Source organism: Microcaecilia unicolor, chromosome 6 (assembly GCF_901765095.1).
Source record: "Microcaecilia unicolor chromosome 6, aMicUni1.1, whole genome shotgun sequence".
Taxonomy (NCBI): domain Eukaryota; kingdom Metazoa; phylum Chordata; class Amphibia; order Gymnophiona; family Siphonopidae; genus Microcaecilia; species Microcaecilia unicolor.
Window position 1 is genome coordinate 159113186 of NC_044036.1, and position 26522 is coordinate 159139707.

Below are 26522 nucleotides of genomic sequence, written 5' to 3' on the forward strand. Positions count from 1 at the left end.
CAAATAACATTGTATATACTTTGTTGAAGTAAAATATTCCGTGTGTACTGCTGTGTATGTTTCATAGATCGGCCATATAATACATTAAAACTTCATGTAAAACAATAGTAATTCACTGCTGTAGTGTAGCTGGCTAACATTTGTAACTAATTCTTTTAAATTTATTTATTTGTTGCATTTCTATCCCACATTTTCCCACCTATTTGCAGGCTCAATGTGGCTTACATAGTACCGTGAGGCGATCGCCTTCTGGTATGACAAATACAGAGTGATATTATGGTATAATAAGGTGCATGTGTGACAGACACATAAGGGAATAGAAAGGAAGAAGCGTTATGTCCATTTCAAGTATTAGTATCGTTGTGTTGCAGGATTCAGGCATTTAAGTTGGATCATTAGGGTATGCCTTTTTGAAGAAGATAGTCTTTAGTGATTTCCAGAAGTTTGGTAGGTCGGACGTTGTTTTTGCGGCGTTTGGTAGTGCGTTAAATATAACAATCAGGAACTTAGGTGTAATTTTATGAAATACTTTTGCCTTTATTTACCTCTTATAAATTATCCAGTTGGAACAACTATACACTATGACAAATAGGTATTTACTCGTATGTACTCCAGGTGCTGGCATGTTTGGTTGAAGAGTGTGTGTGGAGTCACAGAATATATGTGTAGGTTATCAAATACATATGCAAGTACTTCTTCATCACACCCATTGCATTCATGCAGAAGTTCCATTTACAAGCAACAAACTTTCATCACAATTCCATAATTATATACACTTTCAAACATGGCCAGAGATTGGTTTCACCGTATTCACGGGCATTTGCAAGGGAGAAACACATGTTCAAGTAACTCTTTCTAGATATTAAAGTTGCAGCATCTAGTAAAATGGCAATGTCCTACGTGAATGAATAAACTGAATGAAAAGATTGGTAAATATTTATTGTTTGTTGATCTAACCCATTATTTGAAATAACAAGGGTGTGATGATGAATATAGCAGGTGTTCTTTTTTTTTGGGGGGGGGGGGACTTTTTTTTATATGAGCATCCATTAAAAATTAAAGTTTATTAAGGGGTCCTTTTACTAATGTGCACTGAAAAATGGCCTGCGATAGAATAGGCCTGCTTGTTTGGGCACATGCAGAATCATTTTTCAGCACACCTGCAAAAAAAATGCCTTTAAAAATTGTTTGCCTAAAATGGACATGCGGCAAAATGAAAATTGCCACGTGTTCATTTTGGGTCTGAGGCCTTACCACCAGCCACTGACCTAGTGGTAAAGTCTCATGCGGTAACCGGGCAGTAATGACTTATGCGCGTCAAATGCCACTTGGCGTGCATCTGCTACACGTGTCCGAAAATAAAATTTTTTGGATGCGCATATCAGACACGCACCAAAAATGAGATTACTGCAAGAGCCACACGGTAGCTGGGAGGTAACTCCATTTTGGCGCACGTTGGGCACGCATAGTTTAAAGAAGATGTTGACAATCATAGTATTATTCGTATTTGATAAATTACACAGATAATACCTTCTTTTGGGAATAGTTTTCACTTTTTCTTTTCTTTTTTTTTTTAATTTTTACTAAAATCCCATTTTATTGGATAAATGAGGAATGGACACAGTAAGTGCTTCTAATGGAAAGTTTATATTAAAACTATAGGCAGATGGTAATTTATTTATTTAGAATTTGCTCACACCTTTTTCAGTAGTAGTGCAAGGTGAGTTACATTCAGGTACTCTGGATATTTCTCTGTCCTAGGAGAGCTCACAATCTAAGCTTGTACCTGAGGCAATGGAGGGTTAAGTGACTTGCCCAAGATCACAAGGAGCAGCAGTGGGATTTGAACCAACCACCTCTGGATTTCAAGACTGGTGCTCTAACCACTAGGCCACTCCTCCACTAATGGAAGCCATATCTCTACTATGAAGCTTAAAGATGGAAACAGAAATATAAACGAACATGATACAGAAAACAGGAAGAGATTAGTGCAGAATAAGTAGAAAATAAATTTTTTTTAAAAACCAACTAGAAAAATATAACTAATATCATTATTCTCTTAGTCCCCAATCGAGGAGGACCCCAGAAAACTAGGAGGAAAACATTAAATAAAATAGTTAAACCACTCCATAAAAGAAAAGAATGGTGAGCAGACCTGTTAATTATAGACTGTAAGTGACTACTGCTGCAATACTACCTAGCCAGGTGTTACCAATTGGATAGGAAATGTATTATATAGAAAAGATTGCAATTGTCTAGGGTCATAAAAAACATTTCTTACCTTCTCAAACTTCACTAAACACTTCACAGGAAAAAAGGAAACAACATTATTCTGAATAACTCTTGTTCATAGGCTTTTGCCTTTCCTGAGTCTCCATACAAACATCTGGAAAACACCATACAATTTGGCCCAAAAACAGTTCAGATCTATGTTGAAAAAATAAATTCAATACATAATCTCTGTCACTCTCAAATACGAGTAGAGTTCACTAATCTTTCACCAGTTTAATGAAGGACTTCAATATATCACAATATTCAAACTATCGGGCAAAATAGCTGTAATTCCATCACTCACCGATTGACCTGCAGCTTGTCTTTTTTTAATAGGGGAAATAAAAAGGCCAATTGAATGGGGGTATAGCTTCGGAAGGGATTTTCAAGATTTCTCCCAAAGTATCAAACATATAAATGGCAAGTGACCGACTCACCTGCAAATGCGCAGTAGAGACTTCCCTCTCTGTCCCGCCCTCGCGTCAAGATGTGATGATGTCAGAGGGCGGAACACAGAGCGAAACGGAGTCGGACTGTCGGTCATTGCCGCTGGAGCCTGGAAACGAACATCGCGCGCACCAACCTCCCCCATCCCCGCCGCCGCCGCTCTCATCCCCCTCCGTATCGGGCCCCCTGCACTGACCTGACAGCGCCTCTCACCTCCGTGTGGAAGTGCTGCAGGCAGCAGCAGAGCAATCTGCTGCTGCCTGCAGCGCTTTCACACGGAGGTGAGAGGCGCTGTCAGGTCAGTGCAGGGGGCCCAGCACAGAGGGGGGCGGGAGCGGTGGCAAGGAGGGTAGCTGGACATAGGGGGAGGGCAGGGGGGAGAGGGCATGGTTGCTGGACATGGGGGGAGGGCAGGGTTGGTGGACGGGGGGGAGGCCAAGGGAAAGAGGAAGGTTGCTGGATATGGGGGAGGGGGGGAGGATTGGTGGATGGGGTGAGGCCAGGGGAGAGAGGAGGGCTGCTGGACATGGAGAGGAGGGCAGGGCAGAGAGCAGGGGAGAGAGGATGGTTGCTGGATGGGGGGGAGGCCAGGGGATACAGGACGGCTGCTGGACATGGGGGGGAGGGCAGGGGAGAGAGCAGGGTTGCTGGACATAGATCGGGGGAGGGCAGGGCAGAGAGGAGGGTTGCTGGACATGGGGGGGGAGGGCAGGGTTGGTGGACGGGAGAGGGGGGAGGCCAAGGGAAAGAGGAGGGTTACTGGATATGGGGGGGAGGATCAGTGGACGGGGAGAGTCCAGGAGAGAGAGGAGGGCTGCTGGACATGGGAGGAGGGCAGGGGAGACAGGATGGTTGCTGGACGGGGGGGGGGGGAGGCCAGGGGATACAGGACGGCTGCTGGACATGAGGGGAGGGCAGGGGAGAGAGCAGGGTTGCTGGACATGGATCAGGGGAGGAGAGGGCAGGGGAGAGAGGAGATTTGCTGCACATGGATGGATGGAGGTGAGAATTATTACATTTTGCAAAACACAAATCTCTCCCGTTTTAACGGGCTTAACGGCTAGTTTCTTAAAAATATCTCTTGGTGTCATGTGAGATATCCACGGAAAGTTCAAAAATCTTAAATTTAGCTTTCTCAGACCATTCTCTAACATTTTCCTGCTTCCAATGTAATCCCATTAAATCTTAAATTATTATATTCTGTACATCCTGCACTCCAGAAACCATCCTACCAAGTCCTTCTCAAGTAGTTGAAACCCCCCATTGGTCTTGTTTCGTACTCTTTGAATTTAGTTGTTATGTCCTCCAAATCCTTCTCCACTTGATATAATCTCTTACTCACAGTTATAGCCAATAATAACGTGCCAAGTAGTTTCCAGAGTCACTGGCACAGATGGAATGGCACTCCCACTTCGTGGGGTTGCTGACCTGCCTGGGGACCTCTCTGGATCCTCTACTGGTCTCAAACGTTGCTCCAGCAAAGTTTCTTCAAGCTTCTTCTCAGTGCAAACCTGAGGCATTGAAACTGCTCCCGGTGATTTTTCCTCCTGTAGGAGTGCCTGATTTGCTGATTCAGCTACAACTGACCCAAAAATGTTGAGTGGTGCCTTCCTCTGCAAATGGGGAGAACTTACAGCAGTGGGTTGCGGGGGAGTCCGGGATGGAGGATTAAGTATAATGCTTTCCTCAAGGCTGGAGAGACCTCCATCTCCCACAACAACGGCAAGGAAGCTGCCTGATGTGTCAGAGGATGCCATTGGAACGGTATACCACAGCATTTGAGGTGAAGCAAGAGTACTTGGTAAGCTATGCTTATTCTTTTCCCTTTGCTTACCCATTTCCAATAAGACATGGATGCTTCTTGGGTGCAGCAACAACAGAGGTCATCCTCTTAGCGTCTGATCTCAGCAGCCATCTTGGGTCCCCCATTGCCTTCATTTTTATTTTGATTCAAATTACTAAGAAGAAAATAAAATTGACAAGGTGACTGCTAGCCCATAGCTTTAGTGCTATGGGCACTTAACATAATCATTGTAGCTTTCAATAGCACACTTTTCATTTCATTGTTTAACATCCAAATGAAGAGTATTTAAAATATTCACCCAAGGCAGTATATATCAGTTTAAACATAAAACTTACAATTTTGTTAACAGCATAACAATAGTAAATTAACCAAGAATAAACATAAATATAAATATACATAAACATAAATATACTAAAGGAGGTAAACTTGAAAACAGTAAATTGAAACCTAATAATAGAACTACCGTGAAACATTATCAAAAATAAACACATTTAACAACACTGGAGTTCAAATACCAGAGATATAATACAATGTTAGCATAATACTAATGGTACACCTAATAAGCATGCATTAGAGCATTCAACTAGTATAGATAAGATGCTAAATAGTTTCTATAATATGGCTTACCATATAGCTGAGGGACCAAGAGCAGATATATGATGGGAACAAGATGCATGGTAAAGAGTCAGTTGGGATAATTTGACATTTAGCTAAAATCAAGGCAAATTCTTTGTATAGTTAAGCAAGAGATAAGGAACTGATCTAAGTTACAGTATGTGTAGCAAGCTAGTCCAGGTGCAGAATGGGTGTATAGTTAGTCACCCTACGTATTAAAGGCTTGGGAGAAGAGCCAGGCTTTCACCTCCTTCCTGAAGTAGAGATAGTCCCGAGTTATACGTTTCCCCTCTGGGAGTAAATTCCAGAGTAAATTTTATATTTCCTATAAACACGTTTTCCTATATGGACTACAAACGCTAACACCATCCAATTCCTCCAAGAATGGGACGATATAAGCACAACAACATTAGACAAAATCGCCCCAACCCAAACCAGAACATCACACAGGAAAAATGCAAATCCATGGTTCACCGAAGAACTAAAAAAACTGAAATCACAAGTCAGGAGACTTGAACGAGCCTGGAATAAAAAGAGAGACGAACAAACACTAAATGACTGGCAACAACTTCGGAGAAAATACAAATACACTATCAAACAGACAAAAATACTACATTATAAAACATTAATAGGACCAAACTACAAAGACACACATAAACTCTTCAACCTCGTGAACAAACTGTTAGACACCACACCTGTTACAACCAATGACAAAGATATACCAAGTGTCGACAACCTTGCAAAATACTTCAAGGAGAAAATTGTACTATTACGACACAAAATACCCGCCAGCCCTACAGAATACACCACTCTCCTAGACTGTCTAGACCCAGAAGAAGGAACACACCCAGCAGACAGAACCTGGACCGAATTTGAACTATTATCAGAAGACCTCATCTCCAAAACTCTCAAAAAATATGCCAAATCCAACTGCAAACTAGACATATGTCCAAATAGCCTCATGAAATCTGCTCCTCAACAATTCATAATAAACCTAACTAACCACATAAACTACATGCTACAAAACGGACTCTTCCCAGAAGAAAAAGGAAAAATCTTACTCACACCAATTCCCAAAGACACAAAGAAAAACGCGAGCGAAATAACCAACTACAGGCCAATAGCATCCATACCACTAATAACCAAGATAACCGAAGGTGTGGTAACTAAACAACTCACAAGCTACCTAGACAAACATTCAATACTGCATGATGCCCAATCAGGATTCCGTTCGAATCACAGCACAGAAACAGTATTAGTCACCCTTATGACTAAATTCAAACAAATAATTGCAACTGGCAACAATATACTCCTCCTACAATTTGACATGTCAAGCGCCTTCGACATGGTTGACCATGGAATCCTACTACACATACTTGAATATTTTGGCATCGGAGGAAACGTCCTGAATTGGTTCAAGGGGTTCCTAACCCTGCGCTCGTATCAAGTCACATCAAACTCAACCAAGTCCAAGGCATGGATACCGGAATGTGGAGTCCCACAAGGATCACCTCTATCGCCAACCATATTCAACCTAATGATGATCCCTCTAGCAAAACTCCTATCAAAACAAAACCTAAACCCACACATATACGCCGACGATGTGACAATATACATCCCATTCAAACAAGACACCAAAGAAATCTCCAACGAAATCAATCAAAGTCTACATATCATGAACACATGGGCAGATGCATTCCGCCTGAAACTAAACGCGGAAAAGACCCAATGTCTGATACTCACCTCCCAATACAACACAACCGAAGTCAACGTGATAAACACACCAAACCTAAAACTTCCAATCTCAGAAACGCTAAAAATCCTCGGTGTGACAATCGACCGCCACCTAACACTTGAAACTCACGCAAACAACATAACCAAGAAAATGTTCTTCAGCATGTGGAAATTGAAAAGGATAAGACCATTCTTCCCAAGATTCGTCTTCCGCAGCCTAGTGCAATCCCTCGTCCTCAGCCACTTGGATTACTGCAACTCATTATACGCAGGCTGCAAAGAGCAAATACTGAAGAAGCTTCAAAGCCCAGAACACAGCAGCCAGGCTCATCCTCGGAAAACCTAAATATGAAAGGGCAAAACCACTGCGTGAGAGGCTACATTGGCTTCCACTCAAGGACCGCGTTACTTTTAAAATTTGCACGTTAGTCCATAAGATTATTCACGGTGAAGCCCCAGCGTACATGACTGATTTAATAGACCTACCACCCAGAAACGCCAAAAGATCATCCCGAACTCACCTCAACCTTCACTACCCAACTTGCAAGAGGTTGAAGTACAAGACGATACACGCGTCAACCTTTTCCTACATGAGCACGAAGTCTTGGAATACACTACCGCGCAACCTAAGAACGATTAGTGAACAAGCCTCCTTCCGTAAACTACTGAAGACTCACCTGTTTGAACAAACTTACGGAAAGAGCCAAAACACTTAGAAACCACACTCACTGATCACCAACTCAATACACATCCACTTCTGATCCCCCATCCCTCTATCCTGTCAATCATTCACTTACTCATGGAACAAAGTACATTATATACCAGGTTTCTAACAATGCCCTTTTTTCCCATTGTCTCCTTCTAATGTTTCCATGTTGATGTCCCATTGTTATACTCCCATTGATATTCGAATGTCTCGCACAACTCTGTTCAATGTAATCCATAACTTAGTCGTATCAAATGTATTTCTATTATTCAAGTGTTATTGTAAGCCACACTGAGCCCGCAAATAGGTGGGAAAATGTGGGATACAAATGCAATAAAATAAATAAATAAAATAAAATATGTTTTCTGACAGTGGACTAGAATGCATTGGCTGAGCTAAGTGAGTCAGGAAGGGATACATTCATATAAATCCACATTAAAAATAGGTGAAAGATCCCTGGTTAGTTGCAAATTAAGAGCGGAATTTATTAAAGTGTACCACGTCAGAGATGCTAGTATGCATTAATGCACATTATTTACCTTTGTAAGTGGGATCTAATCACTAACAGTGTTAGGATTGGATTGGATTTATTGAATCTACTAGTAAAAAAGGCCCGTTTCTAAAAAAAAAAGAAAATGAAACGGGTGCTAGTAAGGCTATCTTGTAATGGTGATTAAGTTTTTAAGGCTCTCGTCAAAGCGATTTGTTCTCTCTCCCCTGTCCTCCCCTCCATGTCCAGCTATTCTTCCCTCCCTTCCCAACCCCTCCATATCCCGTGATTCTGACCTCCCCTCCACGTGCAGCGATTCTCCTGCGCCCTCCCGTCCCCTTCGTGTCCCGCGATTCTGGCCTCCCCTCCATTTCCAGTGATCATCCTCTGCCCTGCCATCCCCGCCATGTCCCGCAATTCTGGCCTCCCCTCCATGTCCAGCGATTCTCCTCTGCACTGCCCTCCCCTTGGTGTCCTGTGATTCTGGCGTCCCCTCCATGTCCAGCAATTCTCCTCTGCCCTGCCCTCCCCTCCGTATCCCAGGTTTCTGGCCTCCCCTCCATGTCCAGCGATTCTCCTCTGCCCTGCCCTCCCCTCCGTGTCCCGCGATTCTGGCCTCCCCTCCATGTCCAGCGATTCTCCTCTGCCCTGCCCTCCCCTCCATGTCCCGCGATTCTGGCCTCCCCTCCATGTCCAGCGATTGTCCTCTTCCCTGCCCTCCCATCCATGTCCCGAGATTCTGTCCTCTCCTCTCCTCCCATCCTATCCATGTCCATCGATTCTCCTCTGCCCTGGCCTCCCCTTCATGTCCAGCGATTCTCCTCTGCTCTTGTCTCCCCTCCATGTCCAGCGATTCTCCTCTGCCCTGCCTTCCCATCCGTGTCTCGCGATTCTCTCCTCTCCTCCCATCCCATCCATGTTGATTCTCCTCTGCCTTTCCCTCCCCTCCCCTCCCCTCCCCTCCCCTCGATGTCCAGCGTTCCGTTGCCTTCACTTGTCTTGCCTGCGTTCGTAACATCCTGACGTCAGCTCGCCTCCAGCGTTCCCTTCCTTCTCACTGTTCCGCCCTCTGACATCATTTCGTCTTTATGCGAGAGTGGGGCAGTGAGAGGGAAGGGAACGCTGGAGGCTTGCTGTCTTCATGATGTTACGAACCCAGCCAGCCAGCCAGCCATGGAACATTGACGGTACAAATTATTAAATTAGATATACCGCTTTTGCACAAAGCATGTGCTAATATGATAATGTCCTTTAGTTAATTAGCTCTTTATTTCTGACCCCATGGGCTGCAAAGTGGATATATTTTGGATGAAAAAAATAGATGTCCTTTCAAAATTTATTTCTTTACAAAAGGAGTGGCTGGGGACATTCTCTGATTAGGAACTAAATTTATCCCAATAGTGATGAAACTCAGCTGTTATCTGCAAAAACATGTTCATTGTCTTTACCTAAATGGATAGGCCTACTGAACACTGGGTGTAATGTTAAGCAAATAAATTATCTACTTATCTGTATGCAGCTGTTAACCATTTGGATGTTGCCCCCTCTGTTTTAAAAAATCTTTTCCCTTCAGTCAGTTTAATGTGCTCAGATTGAGAGTTGGCTCTTCCGCTTGCAATGATTCCTAACTTGGGGGGGGGGGGGGGGAGGTGTTTGAGGATGAACTTATAGTAGTGTAAGCACCGATATCCCTCAAAAAGTTGGAAAAAATGCATCAGATTAAATGGGAGAATGATTTAGTTTGCTTAACTAGTAACTGAATTATGTGAAACATTGCTTTACTAACATTCTATTTTTAACGCGTAACATACTGTAGTGAATGACAACATTTAAAAGCCAGAATGGTCCAGTCTGCCCAGTTGAGACTTGTCATACTTTGATAGATGGACATATTAAATTCCCAAATGCAACCCAACACCAGCTCCCCCTTGCCCCTTGTCTTCCATCTGACCTCTCAACTCTCCTCTCATATCTGTCCCAAGCGTGTTCAAAATCCGTCACAGTGACGGCCTTCCCATGTTTTCATGGAGCTCTGATGTGTTCATCACACTGCTGGCTAGGCTGCTGGAACTGCTGCTCCATGCACATTATCTGAAAGCTTTCATGGAGGCCAGATGAAATCCTGCTGAGGCTGGTTAGGCTTGTAACAGCTGTTTTAACTGGTATAACTTGACTGACGCTTCAGGCAGGCTACTTCCTTGCCCTTTTTGGAAATATAGTACAGTCATGCCACTGCTGTTTTGCATTGAACTGTTACCCCATGCAGGATGTAAGGTGATTACATCCTGCATGTGCCCAACATGCAGGTGATTATGTGTGTGCTTTTCGTTGTTGTTTAAGGCTATCTGGATAACACATGTACTTAACATTTTGGACAGTTTCTTAGATTATAGTTAAGTTGTACGAAGTGCAACAGACTTGCTTCCAAATACGTTATCTTCTCACAGGATTTTCAAGTAACAAGGAAACTGGAGATTCCCAAGCATATTTACTGGAAACTTTAAAACAAATATATGTTTGGTGTAGAAAAATGTGAGATTTTCAACCGAATAAAAGCATTCTTTTTGTACAGGTTGAACTGAGCAATTTTCGGAGTTAATAGAAACTAAGGGGCCCTTTTACTAAGCCGCCTAGGCGACTACGTACACCCAACACTCACCAAATTGAATGTTGGTGCACGTCCGCTGTGCGCGTGTGAAAAATATTTTTTATTTTCTGGCGTGCAGGAGCTACGTGCATCGAGTGGCATTTGACGCGCATAGACCATTACTGCCCAGTTACTGCATGAAACCTTACTGCTAGGTCAATGGCTTGAGGTAAGGTCTCACACCCAAAATGGACACACGGCAATTTTCATTGTGCCGCACGTCCATTTTCGGCAAAAGAAAAAAAAAGGCATTTTTTGTAGGTGTGCTAAAAAATAATTCTGTGCATGCCCAAAACATGCATCTACAATTCCGCAGGCCATTTTTCAGTGCACCTTAGTAAAAGGACCCCTAAGTAAAAGAAGAAATAATTTTATGGATCTAGGCAGCTAAGCATTGCTGTATAAATACAATACATAAATGAAAAATGTGGTTAGACTTGTTTAACGTCACATGCACATGATTATTCTTAGGCATCTGAAGGATCAGAACAAGAAGTTGCCCAACCTGAAGCATAATCAGCAAATGGAGAAGAAGAAGATGGAAGATGTTCGAAGGCGAGACGATATGATGACAGACAACTCCCAGCACTTGCAGGTCAGGAAGTTCATTTTATAAATTTTAAAGAAAAAAAAACCAGCCGATTATACAAAGAGGGGCATTTTCGATATGACGTCTAAGTCCAACTTTGGACGTTTTGCTAAAACGCTTTGACGCATTTTGGGTCCTTTTTACCAAGTGGCGGTAAAGGGGCCCTGCAGTAGCGTCAGCACGTGGACTTGTTGCACGCTGAGGCCCCTTTTACTGCAGCCATAAGGCAAAAAAAGAGAAATGGCTGTGTGGAAGTGCACACTTGCCCTTCGGCCATTTCTGGGGGGAGCCCTTTCCGCCACCTATTTAGGAGGCAGTAAGGGCTCCCATGCTAACCTGGAGGTAACCGGGCAGCACACAGTGTTGCCCGATTACCACCAGGTATACCTGCAGTACAAAAAAAAATCCGGCATGCTGGAAATGGCGTGCCAAAATGACTTGCAGCAAAGTGGCAGTACGGGTACTGCTGCTTTGTAAAAGAGGCCCTTTTTGGTGAGTCTTTTCTTGTATGCTAAGCGGCTAAGTGTGCTTTAGGGCTTAACACCCTTTAGTATAAGGGACCTTAAGTGGGTACCTGAGGCAGTGGGAAAAAGAATTTGCTCAAGGTCACAAGGAGTGTCAAAGGCAGGTATTGTTGTAAAACCAGGGATCTGTTTTTAGAAGGGAATAAGCAGATGCTGAAGGGAACGGCTCAGTAGACACTTAAGTCATTTGTTTTAGAAAAGTATGTAGTTTGTACATTCATACGGATGCATCATTTAATACACTGGGGACATTCACTTATTTTGTAACTCATCTTACTCTCTTACCTATCTATGGGGTCTTTTTACTAAGGTGCGCAGAAAAATGGGCTGTGGTAGTGTAGGCTCGTGTTTTGGTCGTGCACAGTTCCATTTTTCAGCGCACCTTTAAAAATGCCTTTTTAAATTTTGACCAAAAACGGACATGTGGCAAATTGAAAATTGATGCACGTCCATTTTGGGTCTGAGACCTTACTGCTACCCATTGACTTAGTGGTAAGATCTCATGTGTTAACTGGGCGGTAATGGTCTACATGTGTCAAATGCCTTTTACCGCCCGGTAGCACCATGCGCCAGAAAATAAAAATTATTTTCTGGCACGCATAGAGGGGCATAATTGAATGCCCCGCCCAAGTTTTCAAGAGGGTGTCCTCACAAGACGGCCCTGCGAAGGGGCGGGGAAACCCGTATAATCGAAACAAGATGGTCGTCCATCTTTCGTTTCGATAATACGGTCGGGGGCGCCCAAATCTCAACATATAGGTCGACCTCAGAGATGGTCGACCTAAATGTTGAGATGGTCGACCTTAGAGATGGTCATCCACGGTTTTCAGCCATAATGGAAACTGAGGATGCCCAACTCAAAAACGACCAAATCCTAGCCCTTTGGTCATGGGAGGAGCCAGAATTCGTAGTGCACTGGTCCCCCTCACATACCAGGACACCAACCGGGCACCTTAGGGGGCACTCCAGTGGACTTCACAAATTGCTCCCAGGTGCATAGCTTCCTTATCTTGTGTGCTGAGCCCCCAACCCCCACCCCAAAAAATCCCCACTCCCCACAACTGTACACCACTACCATAGCCCTAATGGGTGAAGGGGGGTACCTACATGTGGGTACAGTGGGTTTCGGGTGGGTTTTGGAGGGCTCAGATTTACTACCACAAGTGTAACAGGTAGGGGGGGATGGGCCTGGGTCCGCCTGGCTGAAGTGCACTGCACCCACTAAAACTGGTCCACAGACCTACATACTGCTGTGATGGAGCTGGGTATGACATTTGAGGCTGGGAGGGGGTTGGTGGCCACTGGGGGAATAAGGGAGGTCATCCCCGATACCCTCTGGTGTCATCTTTTCATGGCTTGGTCACAAGAAAAAATGGACCAAGTAAAGTCGGCCAAGTGCGCATCAGGGACACCATTATTTTTTCCATTATCGGCCGAGGACACCCATCTCTTAATCATGCCCCAGTCCCGCCTTCGCTACAGTGCTGACACGCCCCTGTGAACTTTGGTGGTCCCCGCGATGGGAAGCAGTTGAGGACGCCCAAAATCGGCTTTCGATTATGCCGATTTGGGCGACCTTGAGAGAAGGACGCCCATCTCCCGATTTGTGTTTGAAGATGGGCGTCAAAAATGAAATTACCACCCGGGCCACGTGGTAGCTTAGCGGTAACTCGGAATTGGCGTGCATTGGGCGCGTAGGTGCTTACGCAGCTTAGTAAAAGGGCCCCTATAAGTTTCATCTCTGGTTATACCCTATGCTATCTATTAAAATGTTCTATTATGTATTGTGTTGGCATTGTAAGTAGTATACTATGCCATACTTTGTATTGTTATTTGAATATTTTTACTGCTGTAATTATTGCTTTTGTTTGATTTATTCCTACTGTACACCGCCTTGAGTGAATTCTTTCAAAAAGTCGGTAAATCAAGCCTAATAAATAAATAAATAAAATAAATAAATAAATATCAAAATAAGGCATAGAAGTGGCTGAGAAGTTCAAATTCTGTAGCATCTGGTTTGCTCTCTTATGAAAATATAATGCCTAGTGTCAATCTAGGCATGTGACTATAGGAGGCGAGTGGGGATAGGTGAAAATAGAAGTTTCTGCAAACGTGAAATGGGAGGTACCTGCTGAGATATGCCTTCTTGTGGTGTGCAAGATAAACTCTAAATAAGTCAACAATCGTTCTGTGCAGGATGTGGTTACCATATTCATTGTAGGAGCAGTGTCAAAGGATGCATTCTTTGATGAGCAAGTCTGGTCATCTGTTTGCCTGAAAGAATGGAGTTGTTATGTGTGTACATAGCTTCTAGATAGCAGTATTCGGTCCCAAAAGAGATAAACACAATAAAAAGCAGCCGATAAGGCTAGGGCTCTTGTGACAGTGCTCGATATAGAAAAGAAGAGTTAAGACAAACAGCAGCTGTGTGTCGGGAATGGTCATTTACAGCTCTGCACACAGCAGTCTGTTTAGAATGCTTAGCCCAATCCCTGTCGTAAACGTCTCTCCTGGTCATGGAGGTCAGCTAGGACATAAAACTGGAGAATGCCCAGGCACAGTGTGGAAAAAAAATGAAAGGTAAGAGATCAGTAAAACAAAGTGTTCTTGGCATAATGTTCTTTAATAATGATGCTTGTTAAGCATATCCACAGTGCTAAGTCCAGTCATGTCTTAGGATCAAGAGCAGCAGGGTAGGTTTTGTTTGCATTTCCTTTAGATACTTAAGCAGCTGTGCTTCCCGTGGTTAGAAGTTAGCTCACCATACCCTTTTCCCATAAATTGCTGCTATAATAATGATGAGAAAATAGCATTTATTTGAGGGGGGAGGGAACACAGCCCATGGAAAGAGCTGTCAACTACCAGGCTGCTGGTGGAAGACCTTTTCTGCTGGCAGGGCTTGGGGATCCCTGGGGGTTATAGGGGGGAAGACATAGAGAGCAGAAGCAGGGGTGGGGCATATGCCCCCCTCATTGGGCTCAGGCCTTCCCCAGAATTTAACTTCTGGCTACTTAAGTTCTGGGCAGCATCTCATTGTTTATGAGGGGTGCCAGAGGGAACTCCACAGAGCATGTGAGAGCACTGAAAGAAAGAAAACTCATGTAAATGCTGGGAGATGAAGTCCCCAAGAGTCCTGGACTGTCAGGAAATGAGCTCTAGAGGAGTCAGGCAGAATGTGGAGTATAGTAGGAAGCAGGCAAAAGAGCGAAAGAGACACAAAAGATGATGAAAAACAACCAATGAACTCTAAGAGTTCACATCAGAAATTTATTCCACAATAAGTACTGGACTCGACGTGAGTCCGTTGGTTGTTTTTCATCTTCTTCCATGTCGAGTCCAGTGCTTATTGTGGAATAAATTTCTGATGTGAACTCTTAGAGTCCGTGGGTTGCTTTTCATCTTCGTTCGTGTCGAGTCCAGTACTTATTGTGGAATAAACTTCTGATGTGAACTCTTAGACTCCATTGGTTGTTTTTTATCATCTTTCTTGTCGAGCCCAGTACGTATTGTGGAATAAACTCTGATGTGAACTCTTAGACTCCGTTGGTTGCTTTTCATCATCATTCGTGTCTCCGCTGTTTTGTCTGCTTATTGTGACCTTCGTGAAGGGTTTGGTTTCTTCTGTGCTTGTCGAGTGTAGTAAGAAAGCAACAGGAATGACCTTGGAACACAGCACTTTTTTTTTTTAATTCCACTTGAGATACCGCCTTTCTGTAGATACAGTCAAAGCGGTTTACATATACTATTTTTGCAGGTACTTGAAACCAATTGGAAGGCTGTTGATGAAAGTTGCTGAAAAAGCCAAACTATTGACAGAGAAAGGGGTGGGACAGATGCATAAAGCAGCAAGCAAAGATGGTGGAAAGTGGGATATGTGGCTTGATTTCCCAGTCCTTGAAATGAGATGGAAAAGACGCTGCTACGGCTTTGGTTAAGGAATTAAGAGATCAGTGGTTGGGAACTGGCAGGAATTAAATGTGTGCTGTGTACTGAGAAAAGGTTTGAAAATGAAGGGTACTGACACCGTGCAAAGTTGTGTTTTGGATTAACTTGTGCAAGGAGCTGCACAGTAGCTGTGAAGATTGCTAGTTAGAACATGGTGAAACTTGTACTTGAAGTCGTAAATAGAATTGTAAACAGCACACCAGTGCCCTGCCTCATCTCTGGAAAACAAGAGAAGTTGCTGAGTTCTTGTTCCAGAGAGCTGATGTAGGGGGAACAGTCTGTAACAGATGCTTTGAGTTAACTACTCCTCCCCCTCCTCTTTTGTACTTCCCCCTGTCTCATGTGCATTTTTTTTTTTTGCCTTCCTCTCTCCCCTCTCCTTCACTTTTCCCCTCCTCCACTCCCTTCTCCTTCCCCTCCACTGTCAGTCAGTATTTACCTCTGTGGCACTTCAGTCATCATTGTGTGGGTTCTGCTGCAGCCCTTGGTTCACAGACGTGTGAACCTCAACATAACTACACATAGCTTTATTTACACATGTACAAACCAAGCTATGCGAATGGATGGGCAGACAGACACACAGACTTTACACAATACGCAGTATCATCTGACATGAAGTATGCCAAAAAATTAGGGTTCGGAGAAAGATATTAATAGACAAATTATCATGTAAACCTCAGCACAGAACAAATGGGTTAGAATATAGATTCATTTTCTATAAGTACTTATATACTTATTATACTATATATTTATTAGATATTTCAACACTATTATGCTTGCATCGAATTATATCTCTGTTATTTGAATTTCAATGCTGTTAAATATGTATGTTTTTGATCCTTTTTCATTGTAGTCTTATTATTAGGTTTCAATCTGCTGTTTTCAAGTTTTCCTCTTTCATTGTATTTATGTTTATACTTGCTCATTTTACTATTGTCATGCTGTTAACAAAATTCTAAAGGCCGTGTTTACTAAGACACTTTAGCAGTTTTAACGCACCTACAGTTAGCGTGCGTACTAACCATGTAGGCGCCTATAGGGATATTGTAGGTACTTACACGGTTAATGCATGACCTACATTCTAGACCTCGTTGACCTACCACCCAGAAATGCTAAAAGATCTTCCCGCACCTTTCTTAACCTACACTTCCCCAGTTGTAAAGGTCTAAAATACAAACTAACACACACGACCAGCTTTTCTTATATGAGTACACAGCTGTGGAATACACTTCCATCTCACTTGAAATCGATCAACGAATTAAGTAACTTCGCAAATCTCTGAAAACCTCTCTCTTTAACAAAGCCTACCAAGAAAACCCATAACCAACTATAATACAACACCTATCCACCTTTATTCAGAATGTATCCTTCTATTACTGCTTGACCAAATTCTCCTGTTTTTCCTTGACTCTTTCTAACACCAATTGTATTCTGTACCCTGTACCCTGGTATGGCGATACCATAACAGGTCTTTGTAAGCCACATTGAGCCTGCAAATAGGTGGGAAAATGTGGGATACAAGTGCAATAAATAAATAAATAATAAATACATGGTTAACGCACGTTAAAAACGCTAACATGCCTATAATGCAGCTTAGTAAACAGGGCCCTAAGTTTGATGTTAAACTGTACCTATTGTACAGCACCTTGGGTGAATCTCTTTCATAAAGGCGGTTAATAAATCCCAATAAATAAATATACACTATTAAGTAGTAGGTTTCTTCTGAACAGAAAATGAGGATAATTTTATAAGTAAACTGAGTATAGAACAGGGTTGTATGTTTGTGTGGAAACCGGAAGTTACATCAGATGAGGGCGGGACACAGGGAGGGAAGGCAAGAAGAGACGCGATCTGCGACTGCCGCTTTGAATGAAGGGAGCCCGGAGCCGTGGAGGCAGGCAGGTGAGACCGCAGACTGCAGTGACGGGGCAGCGGGGGGGGGGGGGGGGGGGGGGGGAATCGGAGGCAGGACAGCCTTGTCCTGGGCCCAGCCTAGTCTCTTGGCGGCCCTGTGGCAATGCATTCCTGTGGGCATCTCTAATGTTTAGCGCACCCCCAATTTTAGTGCTAAAAACGTGAGTCCGCCTTAGTAAAAATGCACCCCCAGCTGCTCTAGGCAACTGCATTATGGCCAGGATTCTTGGGAGCACTGCTTTTTTCCGTAAGGATGTTTTGGAATTCCGCTATGAATATGTACAATTTTGTTTTGGATCTGTTTTGCTATCAGTAAAACTATTATTTAAAAAAAAACAACAACTCTGTTTTACTCTTTTGGGATCTTGCCAGGTACTTGTGACCTGGATTGGCCTCTGTTGGCCCACCGATTGGCTTTATAGTTCTTCGGTCTGTCCCAGTATGGCGATAAATTCCTTGTGTGAAAGAGTCCTTTTTTTTTTTTTGGCGAGGCCTCAAATTTTGGTGGCCCTGGATGTCCTTCCAGACAGAAAACAAGAAGCAGCCACAGGCTGTAGAGGAACACTCAATCCCTACGAACGTCAACCAAAAAAAGTCCAAAAGTAGGGTAGGCTGCCTCTTCTAAATAAACAGCAAGGGAGACGTGCTTATAATATATGTCTTTATTAAAAATCACCAAGAACTCAACACAGCTGCTGTGTTTCAGCGCCAAAACGCCTGCCTCAGGACTCTAAAAAATATATGAATACTGGTATAAACATATGGAACATAATGTCATACTATAATAGATATAGATAAGCATCAGAAACTTTTCGAAAGTTAACTGATTAAAAATAATTAAAACGGAGGACACGTGGAGGGGCATAATGGAAAGAACGTCCAAGTACGAATTAGGACGTTCGTAAGAAACCGTCCAAAATTAGACATGTAAAATCGAAAAATAGTATGGGCGTTTTTTGATAATCGATTATCCCTGTAGGAAAACAATCAAATGAGGAGCGCATAAGCGTGACTAAATTGGGCGCCCTAACACGGTCGATTATTGCAGGTGCAAATGACCAAATCAGAAAGTGTGTAAAATAATGTACATAGGTGTACCGCAAGTACAGTACATGTTGTTCTGGCCATCCAGGTACGGGAAAATATGAGGAACGCGTATATGCATCAACAACAGAAAACTCATGCTGCTGCTGCACCCATATTTTCCTCATATGTGCCCATCTGCATGTCCGGACCTGCATGCACTGTACATCTACTGAACATGCAGCTATATGCATATTGTGTATATGTGAAAAGGGTCGGGTGCGGTGCGTCATACTCATCTATATAAGGCACGTTCCGCACACATAACCAGGCATGTGCACGTCAAAGACGTCTATGCTTACGACGGCGTCCACGTGCTGATAGGGCCATATATGGGATGGTCATCCATATATGGAGCTGTACATGAAACGACGTCCCTCACGCAAGGTCGTCTATATAAGGCACTTGTTTTCCAACACGTGGAAAAATGGCGCAACGACGAGAGCCCAACTTCGGACAGGAGGAGAGCCTGCTGCTGGTGTGCCTGTGCCTAAGGCACCGGTACAGGCTCTTTGTCCAGCACCACCACCTGCCCCCCAGGCTCCAGGCCATGCGAGCCTGGTCCCATATTAGGGACAGGCTTGAAAGGTAAGGTTATGGCCCACCCCCCCTCCTGTACCTACACATATAACAGCTCCGTCATCAATGTTACCACCAGTAACTGGAGTGTGCATGCAAGGATAATGAGTAATATAGGAATATGCACAATATCACTAATAAAATGTATGTTATTGAAAGGACGACCATTCCCACATCCCTACAAGAATGTATTTTGTTATTTATGTATATCTTTCCTGTGAAGGCCACATTTCCAATCCCTCTTTGCAGCCTCTATGTGGCTTACAACACATCCGAATAGTGGAAACATGATACCAATTAAACGTATACCATACTTTATAACATGGTAATGATAACACATATAAAGTAGTTTTACAAGCATACATTATAATGCATACAAACGGTACTTTCTGGCCTCATGGCCACCTCTATGGCATCATCTGCATAGGAACCAACTCGGTGGCTGCTGTGGGTGCTTGAGCACCCCCAATATAAAAGAAATGCCTTGTATGTATGGAGGGAGGGGTAATCTCCACTGGGGGTTGCACCCCCCAAAATGGTAAAAAGGTGGCTCCTATGTATGATTCAGTACCAATGGAGGTGGTCCCCCCCCCCCCCCAAACACTGTTGACCCTCTCTCTCTGCTATTTGAATAACAAATCAATGTGTGCAGAGGACAAAAAGGACCATCCCCTCCTGACCCCTGCTCTACAAACTTATATCTTACAGACGCTTCGGAGTGCACCGGGACCTGGAGTCCCTGAGGAGGCGGTTCCGCCGTGTACGGCGTGAGAGGCCCGAGCTCATCCGGGCGGTGCAACGGCACCTCAGGGCTCGGCGTAAGTATTCAAAAACAGGACACCTGTACAGATTGCTAAATACATGTCTTGAATAATGCCAAGGTGCTGTACAATATCAATTCCCATCCATGTGGCTAATAGCCAACTAGTAAGTAATAACATATCTGTCCCAGATCAAGGATGCAGGTTGCAGGGGTCCTCCCATGAGTGTGGCTGCAACTTCCGACCATCCCCCTGAGATGAATGAGATGATATGCCTCACTTTACTATTCCTCTTTCTGGGGTGGCTGATTAGTGTGTCCTGGTAGACCTTCCTGAGGCCCTACTTTTAGTGGATGTCATGGCCTAACTCACATAAACGTTTTGTGCTCAACACCCTTCCCACTGCCCCCCCTCCCACCAATAAAATCAACAACAACTGCCCATCAACCCCTTGTCGCATCTCACAATGCAAACATGCTGGTCAGCAATGAATGTGGTATGGCAACATGTCCTGTGTGGTGTGTGTCAGAGGAGGTTCCAGGGTTCTTTGTCATGTCATCTGATGCAGCTCAGTCCCCATGGGCATAGGCCACGCCTTACCACACCGTCGCCCATCCCCTGTCTCAGGCCACCCAGCTACTGCACTATGCAAGCCATGTTGTATGTGCTGATCTCAATCACACTCCGTTTACATACACAGGGCTCCACCAGCAGCAAGCCAAGCGTGCAGATGAAGAGGGCCACCACCTGCAGGAGGAGGAGGACGAGGAGCAGGAGCAGGATCCAGGGCAGGGAAGCCATGTGGAGGAGGAGGAAGAGGAGGAGGAGGAGGAGGAGGCAGCGGCCCCAGCACAGGAGGCGGAGGAGGAGGAGTCGGCGGGCTCGGAGGAGGGGGTCCTCGTCATAGATGAGGACTATATGGAGGCCCCCTCCCCACCTGTAACACCAGAAGAGCCCTCTCCCTCCCCTCGGCCATCCTCATCCCCTGCGGGACCTCAATCACCTGCCCCACCGCCTTCCCCTGGGTCTGCTCCGTCCCCTGGGCCAGCTCCAGCCCCTGGGCCACCTCCACCAGCCCTAGGCGCAGGTGCCATGATGCGCCTCCTGCAGCAGCTGGTAGATGGCCAGCACCAGCTGCTGCAGGAGGTCCGAGCCCTACGGCAGGGCAATGAGCAGCTCCAGGGCCCACTAAGAGTACTGCTGGGGCTGCTCATTGCCCTGCTACAGAGGGCCTTACTCAGAGGGTGTGCCCGCCCTTGACTTAAATGGGTGGGGATTGTTGGAGGTGTGGGGAGGGGGGGAATTGTTGGGGTTCTGTGTGGGGGGAGGGAATTGTTTGGGTTCTGTGGGGGGGAGGGAATTGTTGGGGTTCTGTGTGTGGGGGGGAGGGAATTGGGGGGGGTGTGGAGGGGGGAGGGAATTGTTGGGGTTGTGGGGGGGAGGAGGGCATTGTTCGGGGTTGGTTTGTAGGGGTGGGGGTGGGGGGGAAATAAATGTTTTTGTTACACTTTAACTATCAGGGTGTCTGTGTGTTTGTCTCCCTTGTGCATTACATATAAGCAAATGGTGCTGTTGAGTTGAGAGGAAGCAGGCAGCAATATGCATAGCATGAAATGTGCAGTGTGAATGAGAAAGTTGATGTATGTGTGAGAATGTTGGCCATACAGAAGGCCACCTGTTCATTCCAACCTGCATGGCCATATGTGCAGGGGAGGTGGGCCAGGGAGGCTGGATGGATATTAGTGTTCATGAACACAAATGGCCAGCTAGCCTCTTTCCCTCCGTCCCCTCCACCATACTGACCCACAACACAGAGTGCCATCAATAAGAGATTAATTGTGTAGCACATGTGATCTCCCAAGTAGACATGTCCACATAACCCCAGGTAGCACATACACAGTGTTTGCTGTCTGATGGCCAGACATCCTTACCCACAAGCCACATTGGTGGGGGGGGGGGGGGGGGGGCCCAAGAAGGACCTACAAACAGCTGGCTCATATTTTCACATTCAATACATCAGTTATGGTATATAGTGCTGAGGTGAAAAGGGGAAACAATGGGAAACCCATTAGATGGATGGTTACTTCATCACAGTTGCAATGTAATACTTGTGTTACAGACGGCCACAAAAAAAAATGGTGCTCATTATTTGCAGCTGTGACCACACTGTCTCCAGTAGTAGATCAAGGTGTGTTACATTCAGGTATTCTGGTGGGGGTGAACACAGGAACACATGCACTTAATATAAATCAATAAATGTACACTTACTTTCACCTAAAACTTGTTTCAATGAGTCTTTGTCTTGCTCTTATGCCAAGCTGGTAAGCATTGAGCTCTGCTCTGTGGGCTGGGGGTGGAGGGAGCTCCTCTTCCTGGTCATCTGGGGCCTCTTCTGGTGGTGGCTGTGGCTCCTCTGGGAGAGGCTGTCCTCTGCGCTGGGCCAAATTGTGCAACATGCAGCACGCCACAAAGATCTTGGCCACCTTTTCTGGACTGTAGAGCAGCTCTCCTCCAGACCGGTCCAGACAGCGGAACCGGTTTTTCAAGAAACCAAAGGTCTGCTCAATGATCCCCCGGGTGCTGCGATGTCTCCTGTTGTAGGTTTCTTCTGCCCCTGGTTGTGGGTGGATCAGGGGGGTCATGAGCCATGTCCTCTGCGGGTAGCCTTGGTCACCTTTGGAGAAAAGCAGAATGAGATAGATGAGTGTGTATTGCTTGGAGCAGGTACAGGGGGGGGGAGGAGGGGGGGATTTGGATAGTGGGTTGTGGAGTGAGGTGGAAGAAGCCAGGGCGGAGGGTTGCCCAGTGGAGGAGGTTAGTATGGGTACATGCATGTTGCACTTACCTAGTAGCCATCCACGAATGAACTCCCCTCGCTGGAACCTGCGGAAGATGCCCGAATGCTGTAGGATGTAGGCATCGTGGGTGGACCCGGGGTACCTGGCACACACGTCTAATATCTCCCCCTGGGCATCACATACAACTTGCAAATTCATAGAATGAAATGCCTTCCTATTTCTGTAGGTGGCTTCGTTTGGCCGGGGGGGGGGGGGGTCTGAGGGCTACGTGTGTGCAGTCTATCACACCGATGACCGAGGGGAATCTAGCAAGAGCATAGAAGGCAGCCATGTTGTTGTGCAGGGCCTGGGGGGTGGTGGGGAAAGTGATGTAGTGTGAGATGTGAGTTAGAAAGGCATCCAGGAACTGGGTGAGACAGTGTGAAATAGAAGCCTGGGTGAGCCCTGTGTTAGCAGCTAATATGGATTGAAAACTCCCAGTGGCCAGGACAGAGAGAGAGGAAGTGATTTTGAGGTGGGCAGGGATGGGGTTATTCCTACGTGTCTGGGGTTGAAGGAGGGGTTTCAGCTGCTCACACAGCTGAAGAATGGTGGCCTTATCAAACCTGAACCTTGTTAGACACTGCTGGTCAGTGAGTTGTAGGAAGGTGGTGCGGGGCCTAAACACTCGGGGCCGTAAATACCTCCTGCGGTGGGTGGCCTCTTCGTGTAGCACGCATGCCACAAGTGCATTAAGTGCATCATATCCCCACCACCAGTGCAAGTATTAGGACTAGTAGTCAAACACCAACACACACAGATCCCTCACTTCCAGCCACCACGCCCTCTGGCCACTCACTCGCCAAACAGTACAGGAACACAGAGACAAACGGAGGTCAGGGAATAGAGTATACACGTGGGAACAGTGAATGGGGAGGGATAGAGGGAGGGGAAGGGGCGATGGAGCAAAGGAGTAGGAGTAGGGAAAGGTCAAAGGGTAAGTCACAAAAGAGGCAGGGCACACAGACGAACGTCACAGGAACTCAGCACGCTCGGCTTTCTCTCTGCAACCACCAATTCAGCTCTTCCACCAACGATCTTGCCACTCTCCAACTACACACAATCGGTAATGGGTCTAAAGACGATTTCCCCCTTGCTCTGGTCGCTTTTATTTCATGTCCAACATATTACGCCCGTCTTCAACCAGAGCCATTTCGCTATCCGTTATACGTTGTACACGTCCACGTCGTATCAGCGCCCCTAACACGCCCCGACACGCCCCTTATTTGGGCGTTTTTAAATAAACGTAGAAGCGACATGGACGCACTGAAACTTTAGTTTCCATTATATTGATTTATTCGTTTTTGGGAGATGAACGCCTATCTCCCGATTTAGGTCGCAATATAGGCATTTTTGTCTTTCGATTATAAGCTGGTTAGAGATATTTCTGTAAAAAAAGTGTGCTTTAAAAACTGAGTATAGAAGATCCAAGATGGCCGCACTCTGTTAGGACGCCCTCGATCCTGCTCCTGTGGAGATGCGTAAACGCCGAGGGAGAACAGCGAGTAGAGCTTCCCCGCTTCCTCCCCGCTTACCTGATCCTATAGATCGATTCACAAGACCGAGGGCAGTTGTACAAGAAGGCGGAACGCCTCCGAATGGGAATGCTGGCGACTGGGAGATTTCGGCTACCTTCGGACCCGAAACAACTTTGAGCCCCGCCGAGCGTACTCCGCCTCCTCAGCCGCTTGCAGTAAGTTCTCCCCTCTATGACCCGACGGGGTCTTCTTCGGAAGGCGTAGGGGACCCGGAAAAACAACGGGGTGAAGCGACTCTTCCATCTGAGGAAAGAATGGAGGGCAGATTGCCCATATGGGCACAACGGGACGAGGAGAGGGAAACTGGGCGACGAAGTGAGGTAGATGCACAGACGTCAGAAAGGTTTGAATTGCCTAAAGAGCTAATGACCAAGCCAAAGAATGTTACTTTAGACGCGCTGTGGGATTTAATGTCAAATATGGGACAAGTTTTCCTCAAACAGATGGAAGTGGTTTTACCTAAAGTAAAATCTGTTGAATCTGATTTGTAAAAAAAAGGGGAAGAGATTAAAGTCTTGAATGAAAAAATGGAAACGATTGATCAAACTGTTATTAAATTGGAAACTTTACAGACTACGATGGTAAAGATATAACAAATCTCAGAAAAAAATGGAGGTTTTTGATAATTTCACTAAAAACCATAACTTGAGATTTGTTAACTTCCCAAGGATACAGAATGTTCTTCCGCTTGAGATGTTGAAACGATATTTTTCAGAAACTTTGAATATTTTGGAAACTACTACTACTACTATTTAGCATTTCTATAGCGCTACAAAGCGTACGCAGCGCTGCACAATAATAGAAGAAAGACAGTCCCTGCTCAAAGAGGAAAAGGACATTCCACCTTTCTCTCAAGTGTATTATGTCCCAGAAAAGAACTTGAATCAAGAGACTGAAAGACCTATTGATGTTTCGCTTTTGCTTGAGACATCGGACTCTGAATTAGCGACGGCTGCCACCTTGGTGGCGACCGTCGCTTTATTGCCTGATAAGAATTGGATTTTCCGTCTTTTTTTCCGTAATAAGGAAAAACCCTTTTTGGGTTTTAAAATTTCCTTATTTCCTGATGTCTCGAAAGAGACTCGACGGCGGAGGAAACAATTTTTACTCCTCAAACCCGAAATAATACACTTGGGGGGTGCCTTTTTCTTAAGGTACCCCTGCAAGTGTATAGTAAAGCTGGGGGGCAAGAAATATGTATTTACTGAACCTGAACATCTGTCATCATTAGTTACCTCAGTTAAAACGGAGAAGCATTAGAAAATGTATAACTTCCTAGCAGAAAATATTATACCTTATAACTAAATTCCTTGGATATATTTTCTCCCTTTAATTACCTTAATTTTGGATCTCCAATTATGGACTTGAGTGTCTTATAATTCTGAAAGCGTAAAGAATTATTTGCCCTTTCTATGTATTTTCCTTGTAACAGTTCCTAGTTAAGTGACACTTTCTTAAACAAGAGGTTTCTTGTTCATATTGATTAAATGAATAAATAATAAAATTAAAAAAAAAACTGAGTATAGTATGGAGCTTAAGGATGATAGTGCTCCCAAGCCAAATTCCAATGTGCCTACCTTTGCACCCTATCAAAATCAAAGATTCTGGGCCTGAGGTTTACCCTTAATGGTAGGTATGAGTGTACTCCTAAGGGTGAGGCATAGCTATTTTTTTTTAACATTATGGCACGTGAGTCAGTGGGGATGACTTTTGCTCCTTACAGGTTTCCAATTTTTTTCATGAGGGACAGGGGTCAAAGGTCAGAAAATTTGAATTTTGTGGTGAGGGATTTCGGTGACATTTTTTTTCCACCTTCATCTTCAAATGTACTGGGTGGAGAGTGCAGTACATGTGGACTAACTGCCTAGGGTCTCCTGGAATTAGTTTGCCCTGGTCCCAAACCAAAAAATCTTTATATGAGGGCATTGTCAAAAGAAACATCTATGTTTCGATTTGGATGTCTTTGTAAAACGTCCAAATCCTGGGGCGGGGAAAAGCGTATTTTAGAAAAAGATGGACGTCCATCTTTCGTTTCAAA

The 26522-nt window shown here is 44.8% G+C and overlaps 1 protein-coding gene across 1 annotated transcript in view; it reads left to right on the top strand.

The window, feature by feature from the left end:
• Nucleotides 1–26522, top strand: part of ERC2 (ELKS/RAB6-interacting/CAST family member 2) — a 692745-nt gene that overhangs the window by 412451 nt on the left and 253772 nt on the right. The window contains 1 exon segment of the mRNA XM_030206769.1: nt 11186–11309. Within this exon segment, the coding sequence (XP_030062629.1) occupies nt 11186–11309 (124 nt within the window).